At 52.3% G+C, this 19,683-nt stretch overlaps 1 protein-coding gene across 1 annotated transcript in view; it reads right to left on the bottom strand.

Moving 5' to 3' along the window:
- The window catches only part of LOC120729308 (semaphorin-6D-like), a 51,207-nt gene that overhangs the window by 9,587 nt on the left and 21,937 nt on the right, over positions 1-19,683 (bottom strand). Inside the window, exons 14-18 of the mRNA XM_040024862.1 lie at positions 18,161-18,334; positions 17,947-18,087; positions 16,938-17,015; positions 10,218-10,267; positions 8,630-8,683 (exon numbers count right to left, since the gene is read on the bottom strand). Coding sequence (XP_039880796.1) covers positions 8,630-8,683; positions 10,218-10,267; positions 16,938-17,015; positions 17,947-18,087; positions 18,161-18,334 — 497 coding nt within the window. The remainder of the gene's footprint in view (positions 1-8,629; positions 8,684-10,217; positions 10,268-16,937; positions 17,016-17,946; positions 18,088-18,160; positions 18,335-19,683) is intronic.

Raw genomic sequence — 19,683 nt, 5'->3', positions numbered from 1 at the left:
AGCCATCGCACTGATGATTAAAAACACTTCTGTAAGGAAGAAGATTAACTGCACGACTGACGGCACGGCGACACGCAGACGGATGTGTGACCTGAGTGTGAGGACGTCAGAGCCCGGGGTGCATGGCTGTGGCGTACCGGCCGCCAAGAGAGGAAGTCTGGCTTTAGGGACACGCGACACTGACACGCAGCGGCACCTCCACGTCTGAAACATCTGCACTGCAGCTGTCTCACCCTAGAGGGGGAGGTCCTAAGAGTCAGTGACCCACTCTGTCATCATGTGACTCAGTGAGGTCACACAGGCTGAAGACTGAGTTACAGGTGGATGTAAGGTGGTGTCAGAGGATGTAGCTGTAGCTTATGTGTTAAATGCTTTTGGATTTCACCAAAACACCCTTTTTCCTGCCTGTGTTTTCAGTCTGTGTGTGTGTGGTTGTGCACGGCGTGGTGACGTAGGCGTGTGCATGTGTGATCACAGCTCCTCCCAGCATGACCCTGAAAGTCTCCTGAGGCCATAAGTCTGATATCACCGAACTGCTGCGTTTTGGCCCGTGTGATATCAGACTCGCTGGGTGTGAGTCACGTAGAGGGCCGAGTTCGCCAACTGAAGCTTTTCATGAGTTTTAGCTCAAGGATACAGCTGTAACGCTAGCATGCTAAGTTAGCCTGGTTGCTAGCGGCAGGTTTTAGCTAACGTGCACTGTGTTGATTTATGATTAAGCGGTGACAAAGACGGCAGATAAATGTCGTTTTAGACCTCTGAGAAAACAGCCGAGCTTCTGCTACTCTGATGGCTGACTGTGCTTCAGTGCAGACGCCTCGCACATCTGTCGCTCCTCCTCAGAAGGCGTGAGCTGCGGCTCTAAGGCCGAGGCGGACGAGCCAAACGCGGGAGTCAAGCTCCAGAAACTTCTGCCCTATTAGCATGCTCTCTCTCTGCCTCTGCTGCTCTCTCGCCCACTCATTCTCCATTGGTATTCACACTGAGCCAGACACCAGTGACAGAGGCTGAGGAGGAGGAGGGAGCAGCGAGGAGGGCGATGAAGGAGAGACAGAGCGAGCAATGACAGACATGGATTAAAGGGGGGAGAGAGAGAGAGTGCAGATGAAGGAGGAAAGAGGAGACAGGAAGAGAGGAGACAGGAAGAGAGGAGACAGGAAGAGAGGAGACAGGAGACAGGAAGAGAGGAGACAGGAAGAGAGGAGACAGGAGAGACCTTGTCAAGTTTGAATTTTTTGCTTTGCCATTGAAACACACACAAACCTGCTGACTGTAAAGGTCAGATAATTCACACCTGACACACTCCTACAGCGTGTGTGTGTCAGGTGTGCGTGTGTCAGGTGTGCGTGTATCAGGTGTGTGGTGAATAACAATGCTGCCGTAGTACCTGCTGAGGAAGTGAAACTGGGAGGATCCTTCGTGTTTAACCAACACCTGAAATCGACAGGGCCTACAGCAGCACGGCCTGTAGAGGGCGCCAGCACACGGCTCTAGCTGGACCTCAGGATTATGTTCAGACTGTAAATGATCTCAGCTGCTCTCAGGTACGTGTGGACGAGCTGCTGCTGGCTGCAACTTTCTGTTTCCCAAATAGAAGCCGCACATTTCATTTTTTATTTTACTCCAGAAAGCTTGTGCGTCCCTGTGATCGGCTCTGATGTCGCTCTGCAGACGGGAGAAACGCGCTCCCATTGGACGATGTTCTGGATCCGTCCACGCGAGTGTGGTAAAGCACCACATTAGGCCCTGATGATGATGATGATGATGGTGATGGACTGACCTGCGTGGCCTCTGTGGTGCTGACCATCGCAGAGCCACATGCAGAATTTCAGGTGTTTAAAGGTCTGAATATGAACCTTCAGCTTGTAAAATGAGAGAAAACATCTCAGCAACAGTTTTTATGACGTCAGTAAACTTCCTGGATTTGGGATCGTCTCTGTCATTAAAGAAAGTGAAGCCGCAGCCGAGCAGCTGCAGCCGAGCAGCTGCAGCTGCAGCTGAACAGCTCAGCGCCCGTTCAATCTAACTTTATTACTAAAGCATCACAACAGCAGCGTCCTCGACAGCACCTGGCAGCACGGAAGAATTCAGGGTCACCTGGTCCAGCCCTAACTACATGCTTTAGCAAAAAGGAAATCTTAAAAGTAGGGATAGTGTCTCCTGAATCCAAACTGGAAGCTGGTTCCACAGAAGCTGAAGGCTCTGCCTCCCATTCTACTTTTAAATACTCCAGGAACAACAAGTAGGCCTGCAGAGCGAGAGTGAAGTGCTCCAACAGGGTGATATGGTACTACAGGGTCATGTTCACAGAGTCAGGCTGTGGGCTCACAGCTTCCTCTGAGCTCCAGTTTTGATTGGATTTTCAGCTGCTGCTATTTTTGATGCATCGTTCAGCAGCTCGACTTACGGGAAACAAACCTCTGAGTGCGCTCTGACACAACGCTCGCCATCAGCAGCTGCAGCCACAGCAACATGAAAGTAACCACGGTGACGGAGTGATGATGCAGGCAGCACTGAGTACGCTCAAGCCTTTAGTGGCATTTAATGGCATCTTTGTCAGGACACGAGAGTCCATTTCCTTTGTGGAGTATGTGTGCGTCCTCTACACTCCGTCACACTTTCAGGTCTGAAGCTGCCCTCACTCATTACGTTACCCTGATGACGTCCACCGTTGTCATCAGACACGTATGAAGCTCGCCACGCTTCTGGTTTCTCAGCTGACGTATTAAACAGCTGCTTTCCTTCATGTCCGGGAAACAACATAAAACGCCGTCTTCAGTCCCCACGCTGCGTTCTCCTGCTCAGCTCGGCAGGAGCAGGAGAACGCAGGCTCCTTCCCGTCTCTGTTAGCTTAGCGCCGAGCATCATCTTCCTCACACCTGCACAGAGGTAAACAGCTGGCCCCTCCCAGCACCACGCTCAGAGGTCAGACGACCCACGGGGAACATTTAGAGACATTGGCTTTGTGCCCGCCTCAGAAACAGCAGCACACACGCCCAAGGGCGCCGTCGAACCCGACGCAGCTCGCCTGTTTGGATGAACTGTGGAGACATCACGTATCCATCCGCCCAGTGACGCCAGAGACCTGCACTTTGTATACACAAGATATATATGAGCTTATATGTACACAACACGTACCGTGTACACACACGGACACACACCTAACGGTGTGAAACACCTCCGGCTGTGTGCTTCTTGTTGTTGATTGATTCCCACTGAGCTCCATATTGTGTTTTCATCGACCAGATCAATCTATGTGGGTGTCTCACTGTGTGTGTGTGTGTGTGTGCGTGCCGTGAAGAGACTGCAGACTGCTGATTGGTCGAGTCAATCAAGACTGATGAGGGAAGGTCAGCAAAGAGACAGCAGCAAAAACACACACACACACACAGGTGTTTGTACTGGCATGTTTGTGAGGACCTTCTAATGAAGCCCCTGGTTGCTGACTCGTTGCTGGAAAAGTCAAACAGCTTTTTGAAGTTTGAAGAAGAGAAACACAGACGAGTCATCGGCACTTCAAAGTGTCCTACATTCACCTGAACTCATGTTTCATTCTCACCTTTAGCCAACCTCAGCATCATGTCTCAAAATCCAAAAGATCTGTGATGGAGGCATCCTCACGAAGTCATTATAGGTGCTACACACACTGAGGTGCCCACTCCCCTGTCCCCTGCTGTGTCCCTGCTGTGTCCCCCTGTGCCACCCTGTGTCCCGCTGTCTCTCCCTGTATCCCCGCTGTGTCTCCCTGTGTCTCCCTGTGTCCCATTGTGTCCCCGCTGTGTCCCCGCTGTATCTCTGCTGTGTCTCCCTGTGTCTCCCTGTGTCCCCCCTGTGTCCTGCTGTGTCCTGCTGTGTCCCCGCTGTGTTTCCCTGTGTCCCGCTGTGTCTCCCCTGTGTCCCCGCTGTGTCCCCCGTGTCCCGCTGTGTCTCCCTGTGTCCCCGCTGTGTCCCCCTGTGTCCCCGCTGTGTCTCCCTGTGTCCCCGCTGTGTTTCCCTGTGTCCCCGTATCCCACTGTGTCCCCTGCTGTATCCCCCCGTGTCCTGCTGTGTCCCCGCTGTGTGCCGCTTGGTCCCCGTGTCCCACTGTGTCCCCTGCTGTATCCCCCTGTGTCCCCCTGTGCCACCCTGTGTCCCGCTGTGTCCCCGTGTCCCGCTGTGTCCCCGTGTCCCCTGCTGTGACACAGTTCCATCACTTCTCCATGATGACGCCTGCCTCAGGCTGCTTTGTTCTGTAAGGTAGAGCCCCTGGAATAACACAGGGAAACCCCAACAATTGCACCATAACAGGCTAGCAAGCGCTTGGCGACAGTGGGGAGGAAAACTCCAGCATACGTTTTTGGGGCGAGGGCTGGTCTAGGTGACGCTGTCACCTTCACACTCTGCTCCTCCCCTCACCTGTGACCATGTCTAAGCACCAGAGCCACTGCAGGGTGGAGACACCCAGCACCATCACACACAGAGCTCACCCCCTGTCTCACTCTCCCTGTCACTTCCTGTTCTGAGAGCCGAGAGCGTCAAAGCTATCAGCGCCATCACTTGAAGAAGGCGGGCGCTCGTTAGCAACAAACGGCCGCCTGAAATCTGTCCAGCGAAGCTGCTTTCAGTCGGAGAAAATGAAGACAATTAGCGTCAACACAACAGCTTCTGGCTGCTTCCTAACAGCTCTCATCCCCGCCTTTTCAGCGTGAGCCACACGACACGCTCAGTCCATTTGTAAGAGCTCCAGCTCATTAAAAAGCACTTTAACACACTGTGACGGCTCTTTTTCCTGCTCTCACACACTCTGAGATGCAAACGCTCTCGCCAAAGCATTTGGCAAACACATGATCACACACACTTCACACTTTAGGCGACACACACGCTTTTGTTTTTGTGCGCTGGAGCCGTCAGCGCGCCGCTGTAATCACACGCTCGGTGTCGTCGGCGCACACACTGTAATTAGGATGTCGTCTCTTCTGGAGGGCGTGCGGCGAGGCTACTGCTTTCTACCACAGAGATAAAGGCGGTGCTCGTTCACGCCGTCCTGCAACACGACACGCACAACAAAGTCTGCAGCTAAACTACAGGTAACACGTCTCAGAGCGTCCTCGTAAACCTTGAGGTGCACCCCCCCACCGCGCGCGCGGGCGCACACACACACACACACACACACACACACAGTAACAGCAGCTCCCAATAACAACAACCTCCCACGCTCCTGTGAGCTACAGCAGCGATGCAGGCTGAAAGTGTGTGTGTGATCACTAACAGCGTTGCTATGGTGATATGAATGTGACCCCTGAGCAGACAGCTCGAGGCCCCGCCCCTGCTAACAGATGTCACATGATCAGCTGCAACAGGTTAAGGTGAGCGCCGCGAGCTCTGCGGATCTCACAGAGACAGACTGCTGAAGAAACTCACAGCACCAGGTAGAGTACTCTGAGTACTGAGTACTGAGAGAAGTGCGAGTACTGAGAGTACTGAGTACCTGAGTAAATGGACTGGTTCTTATATAGCGCTTTTCTACTCTTCTGAGCACTCAAAGTGCTTTACACAACTTGTGCATTCACCCACATTCATACTTCGGTGGATGCATCGGAGAGCAATTTGGGGTTACTAAGAGTACTGAGAGTACTGAGAGTACTGAGTACCCGAATACCGTGAGTACTGTTCGTCCATCCCGTCCTAAGAAGCTGACATGCTACAGGCGCAGCTTGATGGGGGGCGTATTGCGAGGTTTCAGATACAGGGAGGAGCCAGGAGGCAGGTGTTAGAGCTGCAGGTGAGCCTCCATCTTTTACATACAGTCTTTGTTGGGAGCCACTGATGCAGTTGGAGGATCAGAGAAGTGATTCTGAGATATCTCTGAAAAACCTTCAAACAAATGTCACCATAAGACACTGAACAGGTCAGAGCTGCGAGCGTCCTTTAAATGTCAGCGCTCACTTTCATGTCATTAAAAAGATGGAAGAACGCCGGACGCCATCTCCTCCCTGTGGCAGCACAAACCCCCTCAGACCGCTTGGGTCCGCGGCCGATCGCGGCGCTCGCTTCTCGGTGAGGACGAGTTCACGTGTGTCCCGTCAGCAGGACAAAACATCACAAACCAGCAGCTGAGAAGTTTGATGATCGTTCTCGTGGTTTTACATCATCATCCGTGACGCCTGTCGGCCTGACAGGCGTGTGAGCGCCGACCTGAGCCCGGTCTGTCGGACCCACGCTAACAGCACAAACTTCATTTCCTGGATCGGCCATCCTACGATCAGGAACGCGCACAAACCGCAGTCACGTCACCCAGGAAGCACCGGCGTCTGCACGACTCACAGCGCCGGTGTTCTGACAAAACATCCTACCGTAAGTAGTTTATGCACATTTCTGCTGTCACAGAGCAATTCCAGCACAATTTAAGTAGGTATGACGGTTTGCCACTTAACTTTGTGCATCAGAGTATGGTTGTAGCTCACATTCACAAAGGTAGGATGGTTTGGCACTTTATTTTAGCCGTTAAAGTATGCTTCTAGTTCATATTCACAAAGGTAGGATGGTTTGCCACTGATTTTTAGCTGTGAAAATATGCGTCTAGCTCAGATTAACAAAGGTAGGATGGTTCGCCACTAAATCTTAGCTGTTAGTATGTTTGTAGCTCGTAATAATAAAGGTAGGATGGTTTGGCACTTCATTTCGTGTTGTGCGCATGCGCAGAAACAACGGGTAGGATGGTTTGTCAGGTAGGATGGATTCCCAGAACACCGGCGCTCCTCTAATAAAAAGAGCACACTGCTGCATGAGGCCAATCTCAGTGCAGCGAGTCCACAGCGAGTCCACGGGGCTGCGTCGCACGGCATTAAAGAACCAATTTGCAGAGAAAACGTCGTTATGGGAACCGTTCTCTGCAAAACGATGTCATTACAGTAACGACAGCCACTCTAGCGTGGCGCTGTGGATGAACGTGTGCTCAAACATCACTCATTCATTGTTGTCTGAGTCCTTCACGCCCGGCTGCCCGACACCAGGAAGTTAATGGTTCAGACGCCATTATGAAGGAGGTGCCTGCTATCAGGCCACCAGGGCAGCAGCAGCAGCTCTCTTACAATCAGAGCTCCACACTGAGTGTGAAAAACGGGCGCGGCGGCGAGCACGGACAGAGTCACCCTGCATCTTTATCGAGCTGCGGTGCAATCCCCGCAGGCATCAATAAACCCTGAAACTGAAAGGAGAGTTAATGACGATACGATTAGCTCGAGTCAGGAGACGAATCCCTGCGAGCACGTCGGAGCGTCCCCGCTGCTTCGCATCTGCTACGTCTGCAATCATTTCAGTCAGTCGGGGCTAATCGCCTGCACACGGGTATTGATTACGGGGAAGTCTTTGTTCTCTAACCCAGCGTGTACATGACTGCAGGCTGCGGCTTTGTGCTCGCTTCCTGCTGCCGTTTCACCGATTTAGGAGGCAAATGAGGGGCGGAGCTGAAGTGCACAAACACCTGAGCGCAGCCGGCGTGCACACAGCATCACGCTCGCACTGCTGCGTGCACAAACATCACACACATGGATGCAGCTCAGAAAAACCGACGTTTCACATGCTGCTCGTCACACTCGAGGTCCTGATGTCAAACACAGCTTCACTCGACAAACAGGACACGCCGAGGCTGACGTGTGAACGAGGAAAAGTTCCCACTGGAGACTCACACATGGCTCATACATGTTAATATCAGCTTCATGCACACACACACACACGCAGGTGATAACTCAGTCACATATCACAGCCATCAAACTGTGACATCATGAGCGCAGCTGGGGTGGAGGTGGGCTCCAAAGTGGCTTGCAGTCGCTTACAGGGCGTGGCCTACAGGAGCTCAGCCGGCCTGTCAGACCTGATTACGTCTGTGATGTTTTACTATGCACTCCTTCATCTCCTCACTTCCTCCTGATTCCCCGTCGCCTTCGCAGCACGGTGACCCGCTCCGTTCACCTTTCTCCATTTCATCACTGCTATTGTGGCTGCTGACGCGCCGCCGCCTCTCGAGAACACTTGACGCACTCCTGAAAGACGAAGTCGGCTGATGTCAAGTAGAGCGCCTATCAGCGACGTGCACGCCTGTCCCCTCTCCAGCTTTAATCACAGTAATGCAGCTCCCGGAGCCTTAATGGATTCACTGCGTGGGTCTGCCGGCGCTCTGAATGACAATACACCGGCCGGCTTCCCAGCAGGACTCCTGACAGGCAGGTAGCAGGCGAGCTGCAGCCTGAATACAGAGCAGGCAGCTGCGTTTGATCTGTGGGGCTGGGAACTAGCGAGGGTAATGATGTCAAACCGCGCGACGAGCTACTGTACGTCAACGGTCGAGCCGGAGCTCGTTAGCAGATGAGGACGTTCCTCAGAGTCACGTCCTCCAGGTTCCACGCTCGCTGACAGACTTTTTAACTCAAACTCCCATCTGAATAATCTTAAAGTCATCCAGTGCTTGGACCTTCATTAGCGTCAGAAGCAGAAGGTAACAGGACGTATTTGCTCATATTGTGGCCTGTCCTTACACACACCTTTAATCCGTTTGCATATGTAGGTCACAAAAGGTCATGTTTATACGGTCACTGTGAGGACCCACAGCCCTCTGATCAACACTAACAACAGAAGAAGAAAGGTTTCTTACCGTAGGCGGAGTCGGCGGTGGACTCCTGGTTCCGTGTCGTAGCCAACACGTCAGCTGCACAGATTCAAAATAAAACAGATTCATCTCATTTATTCTCCACTTCACTTCCTGTACCTCTCTGTGTTTGTGCATAGACCTGAGTGTCACACTTCCTGTTCGTCGCTTTGACATATGGTCACACATGGACCTTACTTGGGCAGGTTGCCATGGTAACTCTTTTTTTGCAGTGAACTGAACAAAGCCATGCCACTCATAGCAGATTTCTACTTACAGTGCTGCTGGTCTTATTTTGAAAGTTCAACCCAGACCCCTCTCATCAGACCTGCTGACAGGAGCTGAGCTGATCTGATGGATTAGAGATAATGTGTGTGTGTGTGTGTGTGTGTGTGTGTGTGTGTGTGTGTGTGTGTGTGTGTGTGGACAGGTGGGTGGGTTTATATTATAGATAAAGAAAGGATGTATGTATGTATGGAGGAATGGATGGATGGATGAATGGATGAATAGATGGATGGATGGATGGATGATATGATGGATGAATAGATGGATGAATGGATGGATGAATGGATGAATAGATGGATGGATGGATGAATAGATGGATGGATGGATGGATGGATGGATGGATGAATAGATGAATAGATGGATGGATGGATGGCTGGATGGATGAATAGATGGATGAATAGATGGATGGATGGATGAATAGATGGATGGATGGCTGGCTTGGGATGATGAATGATGGATGGCTGGCTGAATGGGTCGATGGGTGTGATGAGATGGTGATGGCCAGAGGCTGATCGATGGTGGATGGATGGAGGAATAGATGGAATAGAGGATGGCTGGATGGTGATGGAATGATGATGGCGGAGAAGGACTGCTGGGATGAATGGCTGGATGGATAATGAGATGCTGGGAATGGTGCAATAGTGGGTCGATGGGTGCCTGGATGGCTGGCTGCTGGCTGGCAGGTGATAGCTGGCTGGTGATAGTGACTAGCATGGATGGATGATGGCTGCCTCGCTGGGATTGGGTGCTGGATGACATGGCTGATAGAACTGGCTGGCTGCCTGGCCGGGGTAGCATGGCTGCTGGATGGATGGCCTGCCTGCTGGCTGGCTGCATCGGGCTGGCTGGATGCTCGATTACTGTGATGGCTGGCTGGCTGGCTGCCTAGCTGGCTGGCTGGCAGTGCCTGGCTGCCTCGCTGGGGCTGCTGGCCGGCTCGCTGGGGCTGGCTGGCGGCTGCTCGGCTGGCTGCTGGCTGCCTGCGGGCTCGATGGATGCCTGGCTGGCTGCATGGGCTGGCTGTAGAGGGGAGGGATGGTGGCATGGCTGATGGGAATGATGCTGGATGGCTGGTTTTGGCTGGCTGGTCGGGTGTGGCTGTTGGCTGGATGGATGGATGTTTGCAGGGATCATTGCAGTGTCTAAGTTGGGGACCTTCTATAGAACCAGTCTGGTGTAACCGTGCAGGTAAGCAGGACCCTCGGTCCACACAAACACGCATACAGCTGTTATCGTGCGCACTGTGGGTGTAGCACTGTGGGTGTAGCACTGTGGGTGTAACCTGCAGGTTTATCTCACCGCGGGCAGCTGTCCGGATGAAACGAGTGGTCGCCCTCGATATCCTGCTCAAACCCCGCCCTGCAGACACGGAACAAGGAGAGGGAGGAGAGGAGACGACAATCAGGACGGTGAAACATCGAACAAAACCAGACGCGGCGCTGCCGGTTACTGTTCCCGGGGAGCTTAATCAGTGACAGGTGACGGCTTGGGACAACATTTAATCAGATTTTGTCACATGGTTCATCTGCAGCACACGGCTCCGTGCGAAGGCCACAGGAGCTCGTCCAATTAAAGGGAGGAAGGTCGTCCAGCCCGAAGACAGACGGGGACAAGAAGTGACCATGAAACACTCACACGCACACAGGCGCGCACACACACACACACACACACACACACACACACACACACACACACACACACACTGTATCAGTAAAGCTGCTGTAAATGAAGTCATTTACTTTCCGCTTGGCGTCTCCTGCTCGCCGTTTTGTCCCTGCTGTTTACCGTCTCTGACTCCATCACCACCAGCGCCTCCACCTGACCTTCAAATCCATTTTTAAAGAGGCAACAAATCAGGATTTCACAGCCACACGGGACAAAAAAGTGGAGCGAGTACCGCCGCCACACAAACACCAGTGGGCTGTTAGAAAGATAAAACACGTTAACACAGGAGCGAGTTTCCCAACATTCCCAGTCCAATCAACGCGGCGTGCATTCCTCCCAGTTGTCTGCATCACCGACGCGTCTGATGATTCCCAGGAGAGCGTCTCCGTCACGTGGGCAGTTTCAGAGCCTCCGCCCGGGCCATCAGCAGCTTTTACTGACTTCTTCTCAGTCGGGGATCAAAGGTAATAACCTGAAACTACGACATGTGTCGCGCACACGTCCATGATGTCACCGCCTTTACACCATCCGTGTGCGTCCTACGCTCCTCTGACTGTGAGACTGGATCGGCCTCAGCACGAGGACTAAGGTCGTCCACAGCAATCGCTCGGGAGGGTCACGATGGTGGCAGCGGGAATGATCACCACGGAGACGATGCTGAGAGGAAAGCTGGGACGCGTATCCAAGCCGGAACGTACGACCCGCTTTCAGCAGCTGTTCTGCCTGCTGCTGTGACTCACTACCAGCCGTGTGAGCGTCCTCTCAGCTGATCTGTGCCGCTCAAACACGCGCAGCTAAATAACCAACGGACGCCCGACTTCCACATCTGTGCACGTGGAGGTGACCCTGAGCTTCAAAGGCCTCAGGTAAAGGACAAGAACAGGTTTAATCTCGACGTTAACGGCAGTCGGACAGACGGGCCATCTTCAAACGCTCACCAGGAAATCTGAAATCTGTCAGCAGTTATTACCGAGCCGCTCTCCCAGCGTCCGGCGATCAAAGCTTTTCTTCCAAACAACAAGAAAAGCGAGCCAGCATCGACAGGAAGACGAAGCCGGCACAGAGTTTCCAGGTGTTGGAATCTTTGCCCACAAAGCTGCTGGGTTTGCCACGCCGCTGCGATCTGTGACAGAAGCATCCATCAGCCCGATCGCGCCAAGCCCACACCCGAGTTTATCTGGCACGCGTGTTTCCAGCTCTCTTTACCACGCTCTGCCCGTACGGCCAACACGCCTGCTGGTTGGCAGCTGTCTTACTCTCTTCCTCCGCTTTGTGTCTGATGGATTCATCACTTACTGACAAACACACAAAAAGAAGCATTTGGATGAATGTTCACCGTTTACAACAACATGTGACCAAACATGCAACGCTGTCACAACAGCCACAGAGGGAACACAGCCAGTTTCCTGAGGCGCTGAGACACGCGTGCGCACGTTTTCCATGCTTCCCAAACCTTAAATGAACCGAACGCGTCACCACAAACCATGTGACAACGTTATTATTGCCCAGGTGTGTCAGAGAGAGGAACAAAGGGGAGCACATGAAGAAGACTGCACTCCATATCCCAGAATGCAGCGCTACAGGAAAGAGCTCAGCTGAAACGGAGACCGCCTCCTCCACCCGGTGTCAGTGTGTTCACGGGAGATCGACCAGCAGGTGATGGATGCGGCCTGACACCACCCGAGGGCTCCGAGTTCTCCTCACGCGTCACCTGCACACACCTGCAGGCCTCTAAAACACGTCGCTGTAAAACGTGCTGTCCACGCTGTGACCTCTGACACCTGTGTTCCTCTTCTTACTACATCTGAGAGGGAAGGACGGCGCCGGCAGGCGCGAAGATACCGTCGAACGATTCAGCCGAGCTGGGGCGCGATGGACCTCGATGGAACACCTCTGAACACTGAAGCTCAGCCACACAGACCCACAGCGCCGCCCGAGCAGGAGTCCCCTGTAAGCCGTCACACGTGGGAGTGTGTCTGCAGAGCTTCCTGTGTACACAGCGAGCACACTCTCCCTCCCCGCTCAGACCGTCTGCACGCCAGAGAGATAAAACCACACCACCCAAAAAAGTTGGATGAATTATGGAGGAGCGGGCGCTGCAGAACATTCGTTAAACTGAATTTATTATGAAGCGTTTTGCTCTCGCTTCCTCGTCGCTCTATATTTACCTCTGCGAGTGCCGCCCCCGCGCTCGCTCCAGCTTCCACCAGCGTGGGCTGAGCTGTAAGTGAGGAGCGAGAACAGGAGGAGGTCGCTATAAATCCCAGCCGTGTTCAGGCACCTGAACGCCTCGCTCACGCAGAGGGGCGCGCCAGGGAGGAGGAGGAGGGGATGGAAATAGACTCCGTCAGTCAGCCAGAAAACGCCGCTGATGCTGAATGGCGTTTTGGTGCTGATGGCGTGGAGGCAGGTCGGGCATGTGCGGCTGAAGAACACAAATGTGTACGTAGGCGCTTTCACAGCATCGCTGTTACATTCACGCCCAGGACGGAAACGCTGCTGGCACCGGCCCCGCCCACCGCTGCCCGTCATTGATGAACGGTCCTCCATGTGACCTTTCCCAGCCGGCATGTCAAACACAGTAGGCACCGCGATGCCGACCAGAGCGATGGTGGAACCATCAGGACTGAACCCTGGACCCGCTCAGGTGTGTCTCCTGCAGGTGTTTGGGCCGTGAGGAGGCCAGAGTGTCAGTGTGAGGCAACACGCCGTGCTGCTTGATAAGAGGTGCAGACTGACTGCAGGAGCAACGTTAATCACCCGCCTGAGCGACCCAGCCAGCTGTTCCAGCTGCTGTCGTTTTATGACGTCATCAGTCGTTGTTACAGTAAAGTGGGCAGACCTGTGAGGGTCGCTGATGCTTCATCGATCGTGTCATTGACACGGGAGGAGGGTGGAGCGACGTGAACATGGCCGACTCTGAGAGCGCCCCCTAAACATCTGAGTTCAGTTTGGATTTTAAACCACACGGATGTTTTCAGTTAACTGGCTCTCTACCTGCCTCCTCCTCCTCCTGCTGTCCTTTTTTAGTATTCTGCAGCTGCTTCTCCATTTTCTGTCTTCACATGGAGTTATATAAGCTGCTAAACTTCCTCTTCCCTGATCCCTTCTTCTCCCCGGAGGGAATCTGTTACTTTTCAGCAGAAGTCTGAGGAGCTGAAACTCCTTCAGCTCTGCAGGAACGCCTCTGAGAGCAGAAGCTGCAGCTCAGCCTCCGGCAGGTGTGCCAGCTTCAGGCTGCAGAGGTTTCTGCGTGCTTCGGTTTCAATGAGACGTCCAAAACATCAGCTTCAGTTTCAGCAGAGCAGTGAGAAAATAATGAGACAAAAAACGGGCGATTGGAACGACTCAGCACCAAAACTCTTTCTCTGATCCTCCTGGAAACAACGCTCAGCGTCCACATTTCGGACTGCACGTGAACGCCTCGCTGACGACGCGTCAGGAAGACGTTTTAAACATCCTACAAAACACCGTCGTCAGCACAGAGTCAGCGCTGTGGTCCTCCACAGATATCCATCCCCGACTTTAAACAAGACGAACCTCATAAAAGCTGCGGTGAGCGGACCAAAGTGCTGAGTCAGAGCGCCGTGAATCTCTCCGACAAACCCGGCTGCACGTCTTCCTGACACAGATCTCTTCCTCTGTCTTTGTGCTGCTGCTCCTCTCTCATCTTCCTCCTTTCCACCTCTTGCATCACAGCTTCGCCTTGCTCTCCGTTTCCTTCCTCGCTTCCTTTTTATCTCACCCCGTCCATTTAAATCCTCCTCTCTGCTCCTTCTGCATGGCAACGCCCGCTGTGTGTCGTTCACGCTGCTGTGGTGGAGATCATCTGTGTGACTTCCTCTAAACACCGTTTGCACCAAAACCATCTGTTTGCACCTCCATCATCATCGCCATCTGAGCAGGACGCCATCATTTCCTGTCAGCTCTATGATGGTCATCATAAATAACCACCTGCAGCGTCTGCAGCGTGACAGCTCGGGACGCCGAGCGTGTGAGTGGACCACAGTGAGGCGCAGCTAGGCAACGAGTCTATGTACATCACTCATGTATGTGCAGAGGCAACACGCCTGTAAGCCTCGTCACATCACTCTGTAACATGACGCCTCGTATGCTGTGCTGAATAAAGCTCAGATAAAGTGATTTCAGGTTAAATGATGAGCTGATGTCGTACACTTGAAACACATCGAGCCCGTCTGCACGTTTGTATGGATGTAAACAAATCAGCCGCAGGACGAGCTGGAGGAAGCATGGCGGAGTGCAAACACCCTGCCGGCGTTTTGCTCCCAGGCGAGCGGCTTCCTGACTCGAGCCTTTCTTGTGAATTGTGCTTGGAGCGAAGCAGAGGTCCCTGCAGACGGCACACACTCACAGGAAACAAATATTCCTCGTGATGAAGAGAGAAAGGCTCGGTGCTACAGAGCACACACTCAGATGAGTGTGAAGGGAAAAATTAGCATCGGCGTTTCCAGCTAATCCCTGACACTTCCAGAGAAAAAGAAAGTACAAAATGAGGCGTGTTGGGAAAGCGTGCAGACTGTAACCGCGCCGTGCTGCCTTCGTCGTGCGTAAACTGACTCGAGATATTTTCAGTGTTTCTGCAGGAAATATCTGAGTTATTCCACATGTGCAGACCAGATGTTTGCTCAGACTGATCCGACCAGAGCTTCATCTTTACATGCTTTCATCCTCACATCATTCACTGAACACAGCTTTATTTTGAAAAGCTCCGTTTGCCTTTGTGAAACAAGGACGACTCGTTTCAGGCGCAGATAAGTTCAAAGAACACAAAGTGTCTGATTTTATCTCCAGGACACGCTGAAGCTGCAGGATTCCTCCAAGAGCTCCAGTTTCACAGTTTGGGATGTTTCCACTCACTTCCTGTGATCGTTCTCTCGCCTGCCGTCTGAGGACCCCAGCTGATGATATTACAGCGGCTGAAACACCCCTCCCCCGACCAGCGTATGAAAACAACATCAGATCGATCTGCGGACCCGGCGGACTAACCGACGCCGCGTCCACAGATCGATCGATCGATGGCCCTGAAGAGCTGTGGAGTGGGCGCGAGCTACCTGACACTGTGGACCTATTGATTAGGAGATGAACACACCGCTCTGTGTGTGTGTGTGTGTGTGTGTGTGTGTGTGTGTGTGTGTGTGTGTGTGTGTTTTTAGGCTGAGATGGTTAAAGCTGGTAAACAAGCTTGCCGTCTTCCATTTACAGTGTTTTTGCTGCTGGACAGGGATTGGCCGAGGCAGCTCTCGCATCACCAATTCTCCCTCAGCGTTTCACGCGGCGTCTCAAACGGGCGTTTTTCGTGGCCGTTCACAGTGCTGCGGGGACTCACATGGATGCTGCAGTTTGTGCTTCAGCCCGACGCCGCAGACGCCGCAGAGATCAGCGTCTGCCTCTCTGATCGGAGGTGAAACGTGTTCATGGCGCAGACGTTCCTCTGACTCACGCCTCTGCGCCCTCTCGAGGAGCCTGCGAGCCTCTCAGCGCTGAGCCGGTTTGTTTGGGGCTGAACGAGCTTCCTGAAACGTTTCACCGGGAATGTCGACAGAGGACCGGCTCGGTCTTCGGTTTAACGACGATGACGTCACAGTAAACACTGAGACTGTATATAAAAGATGGACAACATCACCTTGGCGCTGGTATGATGGTTTCTAACAGAAGCAAGCAAACATTTTTCACCACGAGGCTCCAGCAAACACACACAGATACCTGTGAGTATCATCCAATCACAACCCTCAAAGTTCAGTCAGCAGACCTGGAGCTCCGCCTCTGGTAGCACAGCAACCTCACAGCAGCCGTGTGATTGGTCAGATTACCACAAATGCTCCAACAGGCTCTAACAGCACCAACACGAGCCGCCTGTGTCACCATCCACCTGTCAGTCACAGAGGCCACGCCCCTCACCATAGACCAAACCAGTTTTCTTAGAGGCCTGCAAACGTGTTCATGAGAGCCTCTGCTGGACATCAGAGGAACTACAGCTGATTTTTAGCAGCTTCATTGTGAGCCTGAGAGGCTGTCACTGGTTCAAAGGTCAACACGCTTCCTGTTTCACCTGTGTTTGAGGGAAGCGTAGCTGAGGGAGTAAATCACCTGATTTCTCTGAGACAACGAGCAGCTCGACTCCTGACAACTGTTACAGGCACAGATTTACATGAACACGGTGCAGGCGCCACGTTTCCCCGCCGTCCTCTCTCGGGCGGAGAGGCGACATCTGTGATGCTGAGGCGGGCAGAAATACGGCCCGAGCCATCAGAGCTTTATTAGCCATCTGAGGCTGAAAGGAGGCAGAGCAAAGAAAAGGAAGAGATAGAGCGCCACAGACACAGAAACAGGAAATAATACGTACTTGAAACCCGGCGCAACGTTGGCGCAGCTCCCGGTCCGAAGCCAGATACAGTATGGGTCACGAGAGGCCAGGCAGGCTCTGCAGAGGGAGGAGAGGAAGAGGAGTTAGAGTTTGGGCTCTTCCTCATCACTCAGGTGTTCTCACGCTCTGAGAACACCTGCAGAGCAGCAGGGAGAGCTTTAAACGTCGCTGGCTAATGATCCCCTAAAGCACAGCTAGGGAACTCCAGGCCTCGAGGGCCGGTGTCCTGCAGGTTTTAGATGTGTCCTTGATCCATCACAGCTGATTTAAATGGATAAATGACCTCCTCAACATGTCCTGAAGTTCTCCAGAGGCCTTTGATTCAGGTGTGCTGACCCAGGGTGAGATCTAAAACCTGCAGGACACCGGCCCTCGAGGCCTGGAGTTGGACACCCCTGCCCTAAACCTTTAGGAAAGTCTTTCAGCAAACACCTTCAGATCTGCTCATCTTCCAGATCTGTGAACTGTTGGAGGAGACCACGTCACCTAAAAGAAGGAGAAGAAGGAGGAGGAGGAGAGTGGAACGTCTTTGTTAGCGTCTCCATGATGGAGACAGCTGGTGGGAGCCTCCGTACGCTGCAGCTGTGTTCACACATCACACGAGCTGGCACTCATTGATCCTGCTGAGTAATTACAAAGACCCAGAGCGTGTGTGTGTGTGTGTGTGTGTGTGTGTGTGTGTGTGTGTGTGCGTGTGTGTGTGTGCGCGTGCATGTGCATGTGTGTGTGTGTGTACACAGTGATGAATGGGCTCTAATTTAGGAGCGAGCTCCATCTCTTCGTCGTCTTCTACTCCGTGTTGATTGGGCTCGTCTCCGTTGTCTCGAGCGCTCACTGAAATATTCACCATGTTTCCAAATGAAGCGTCGTACCTCAGCTCTAATGTCTCTGGGTGTTTCAGAGTTATCAGAGTGAGGCCGTTTCAGGCCAGCTGAAATCCAAACCAATGAAATAAAACCAGACTCGCAGCAAGTCTGAGATTTCGTACTTTTTGCAGGCTCCATGTTGGGCGCAGCGGCTGAGCGGCACTCTGATCACACAGCTGCTGAAAGCCACAAACAAGGCGTGATGGTCCTTATCGAGCTCCAGGCCCAGAACCCTCCTGTCCTCCTGACCCTGAACGTTGCACCTGAGCACAAACAGAGACAGTCGGTTAAACAGAGGAACAGGAGGATTCGCCCGTCCTCAGAAGCACGTCTTACTTGGACGGGTTGTAGACGTCGATGTCCTCCAGCAGTTTGGATCCAAAGCTGTCATTTGGATGGGTGCTGGCCAAAACCTTCAAGACCCGCCCATCGTCTGAGCCCAGGAACATCACCGTCCGGTCCTTGGAAGGCCCGGCAGAGACATCCACCACAATCTGGGTCAACTTGGACCTACGAGGAAGACAGAAGGTGAAATCTTTTCTCTGCGGAGGGAATTCAGACAGTTTTTCTTTACTCTGATGAGCTTGTGATTCTGAGCGAGGGTGTGAGGACGACAGCCTTTCATTCCCTGACCACGACCCTACCCAGAGTGAGGTTCAGGGTTTGGGCTGCTTCTCATCACTGACACAGTATTTCTGCCGTGACTGGGTGATATATTAAATGAAAAACACATTTTTGGTATAACTGCTTTAAAAATAGGCAGATTTTGTTTACTGACACAGTCCGTGAACACTTTTCATCCTGCTGCTATTAAAACAGTTCAAACCATGCAGCAGGGATGTGCAACAATAGCAACAATAAAGTGCCATCTTTGCCTCACAGCTTCACACAGCTCCTCCTCTCTGACACAATTGGGGGCTAATCCGGGATCTTGTCCTTGAAATGAATTTCTTGCTATTTTTTATTTTGTATGTGTTTCTTTGGTGTTTATAGAAAAGGTTTGAGCATATTAACTGTGTTTGCATTTCTTCAGACGCTGAGTATTAGTCAGACAGACGGTGAAAGAAAACATAAAAATAAGGAAACACAGATGTTTCTTCTCAGTGCAGGACGTCCATCAGAGGCAGGGAACACAGCAAGGTTCCCCTGTCCTCAGTCAAAGGAAGTGGAACCTTTTAGGTTTCATATATGGTCAGATAAAGCTCAAGCCTGTCAAGCATCAGTGTGAATGAAAATGATTGGAGTGGATAAAGACATGAAACATCCTCTGGGGACCTCGATTTAACCACGGAGGGTTCCTTTCTATTTTTACCTGTTACTGAATCACAAAGTCACAAAGACTGTTGGTATGTGAAAGCTTGGAGCGTTGTGGAGCAAAGGCTAATTCATACGCAGAAGAGCCTGATTCCTATTCCAGAGTGATAATTACAATCCATCAGAAACTCATTTGAAAAAGGTCAGAGACTTTCAGAGCCGCCACAGAGTGAGAACTTCCTGTGAGCCAGCGACTAATCAGAGCTGATACCGATGATTATCCCCCAGGCGTTGTGTGGGGACGGTGGAGGCGGTAAGAGCTGCCGTGACTCCTAAACTCATCTCAACAGTGAGGGAGCTCGTGACGGCTCCACAGTTCACCGGTTCGGTCATTCAACGCTGAGGATCACTTTCCTGTTGCGTCGTGTGATAGAATACAATAGAAGACTAGAACAGACTTTATTAATCACCAGTTCACCTCAAAAACAAATAAGAAAAACTAAGAATAAAACATCCGCAGCAACAGAATTCAGAATTTTGGTAAAAGAGATGGGGAAACCAGCCAGAATGAGCTCGCAGGCTCCATTTACGGCCAAAAACACAGC

Source organism: Simochromis diagramma, unplaced genomic scaffold (genome assembly GCF_900408965.1).
Source record: "Simochromis diagramma unplaced genomic scaffold, fSimDia1.1 OVJJ01000297.1, whole genome shotgun sequence".
NCBI classification, from domain to species: Eukaryota; Metazoa; Chordata; class Actinopteri; order Cichliformes; family Cichlidae; genus Simochromis; species Simochromis diagramma.
This window is presented reverse-complemented; position numbering and strand designations above follow the sequence as displayed.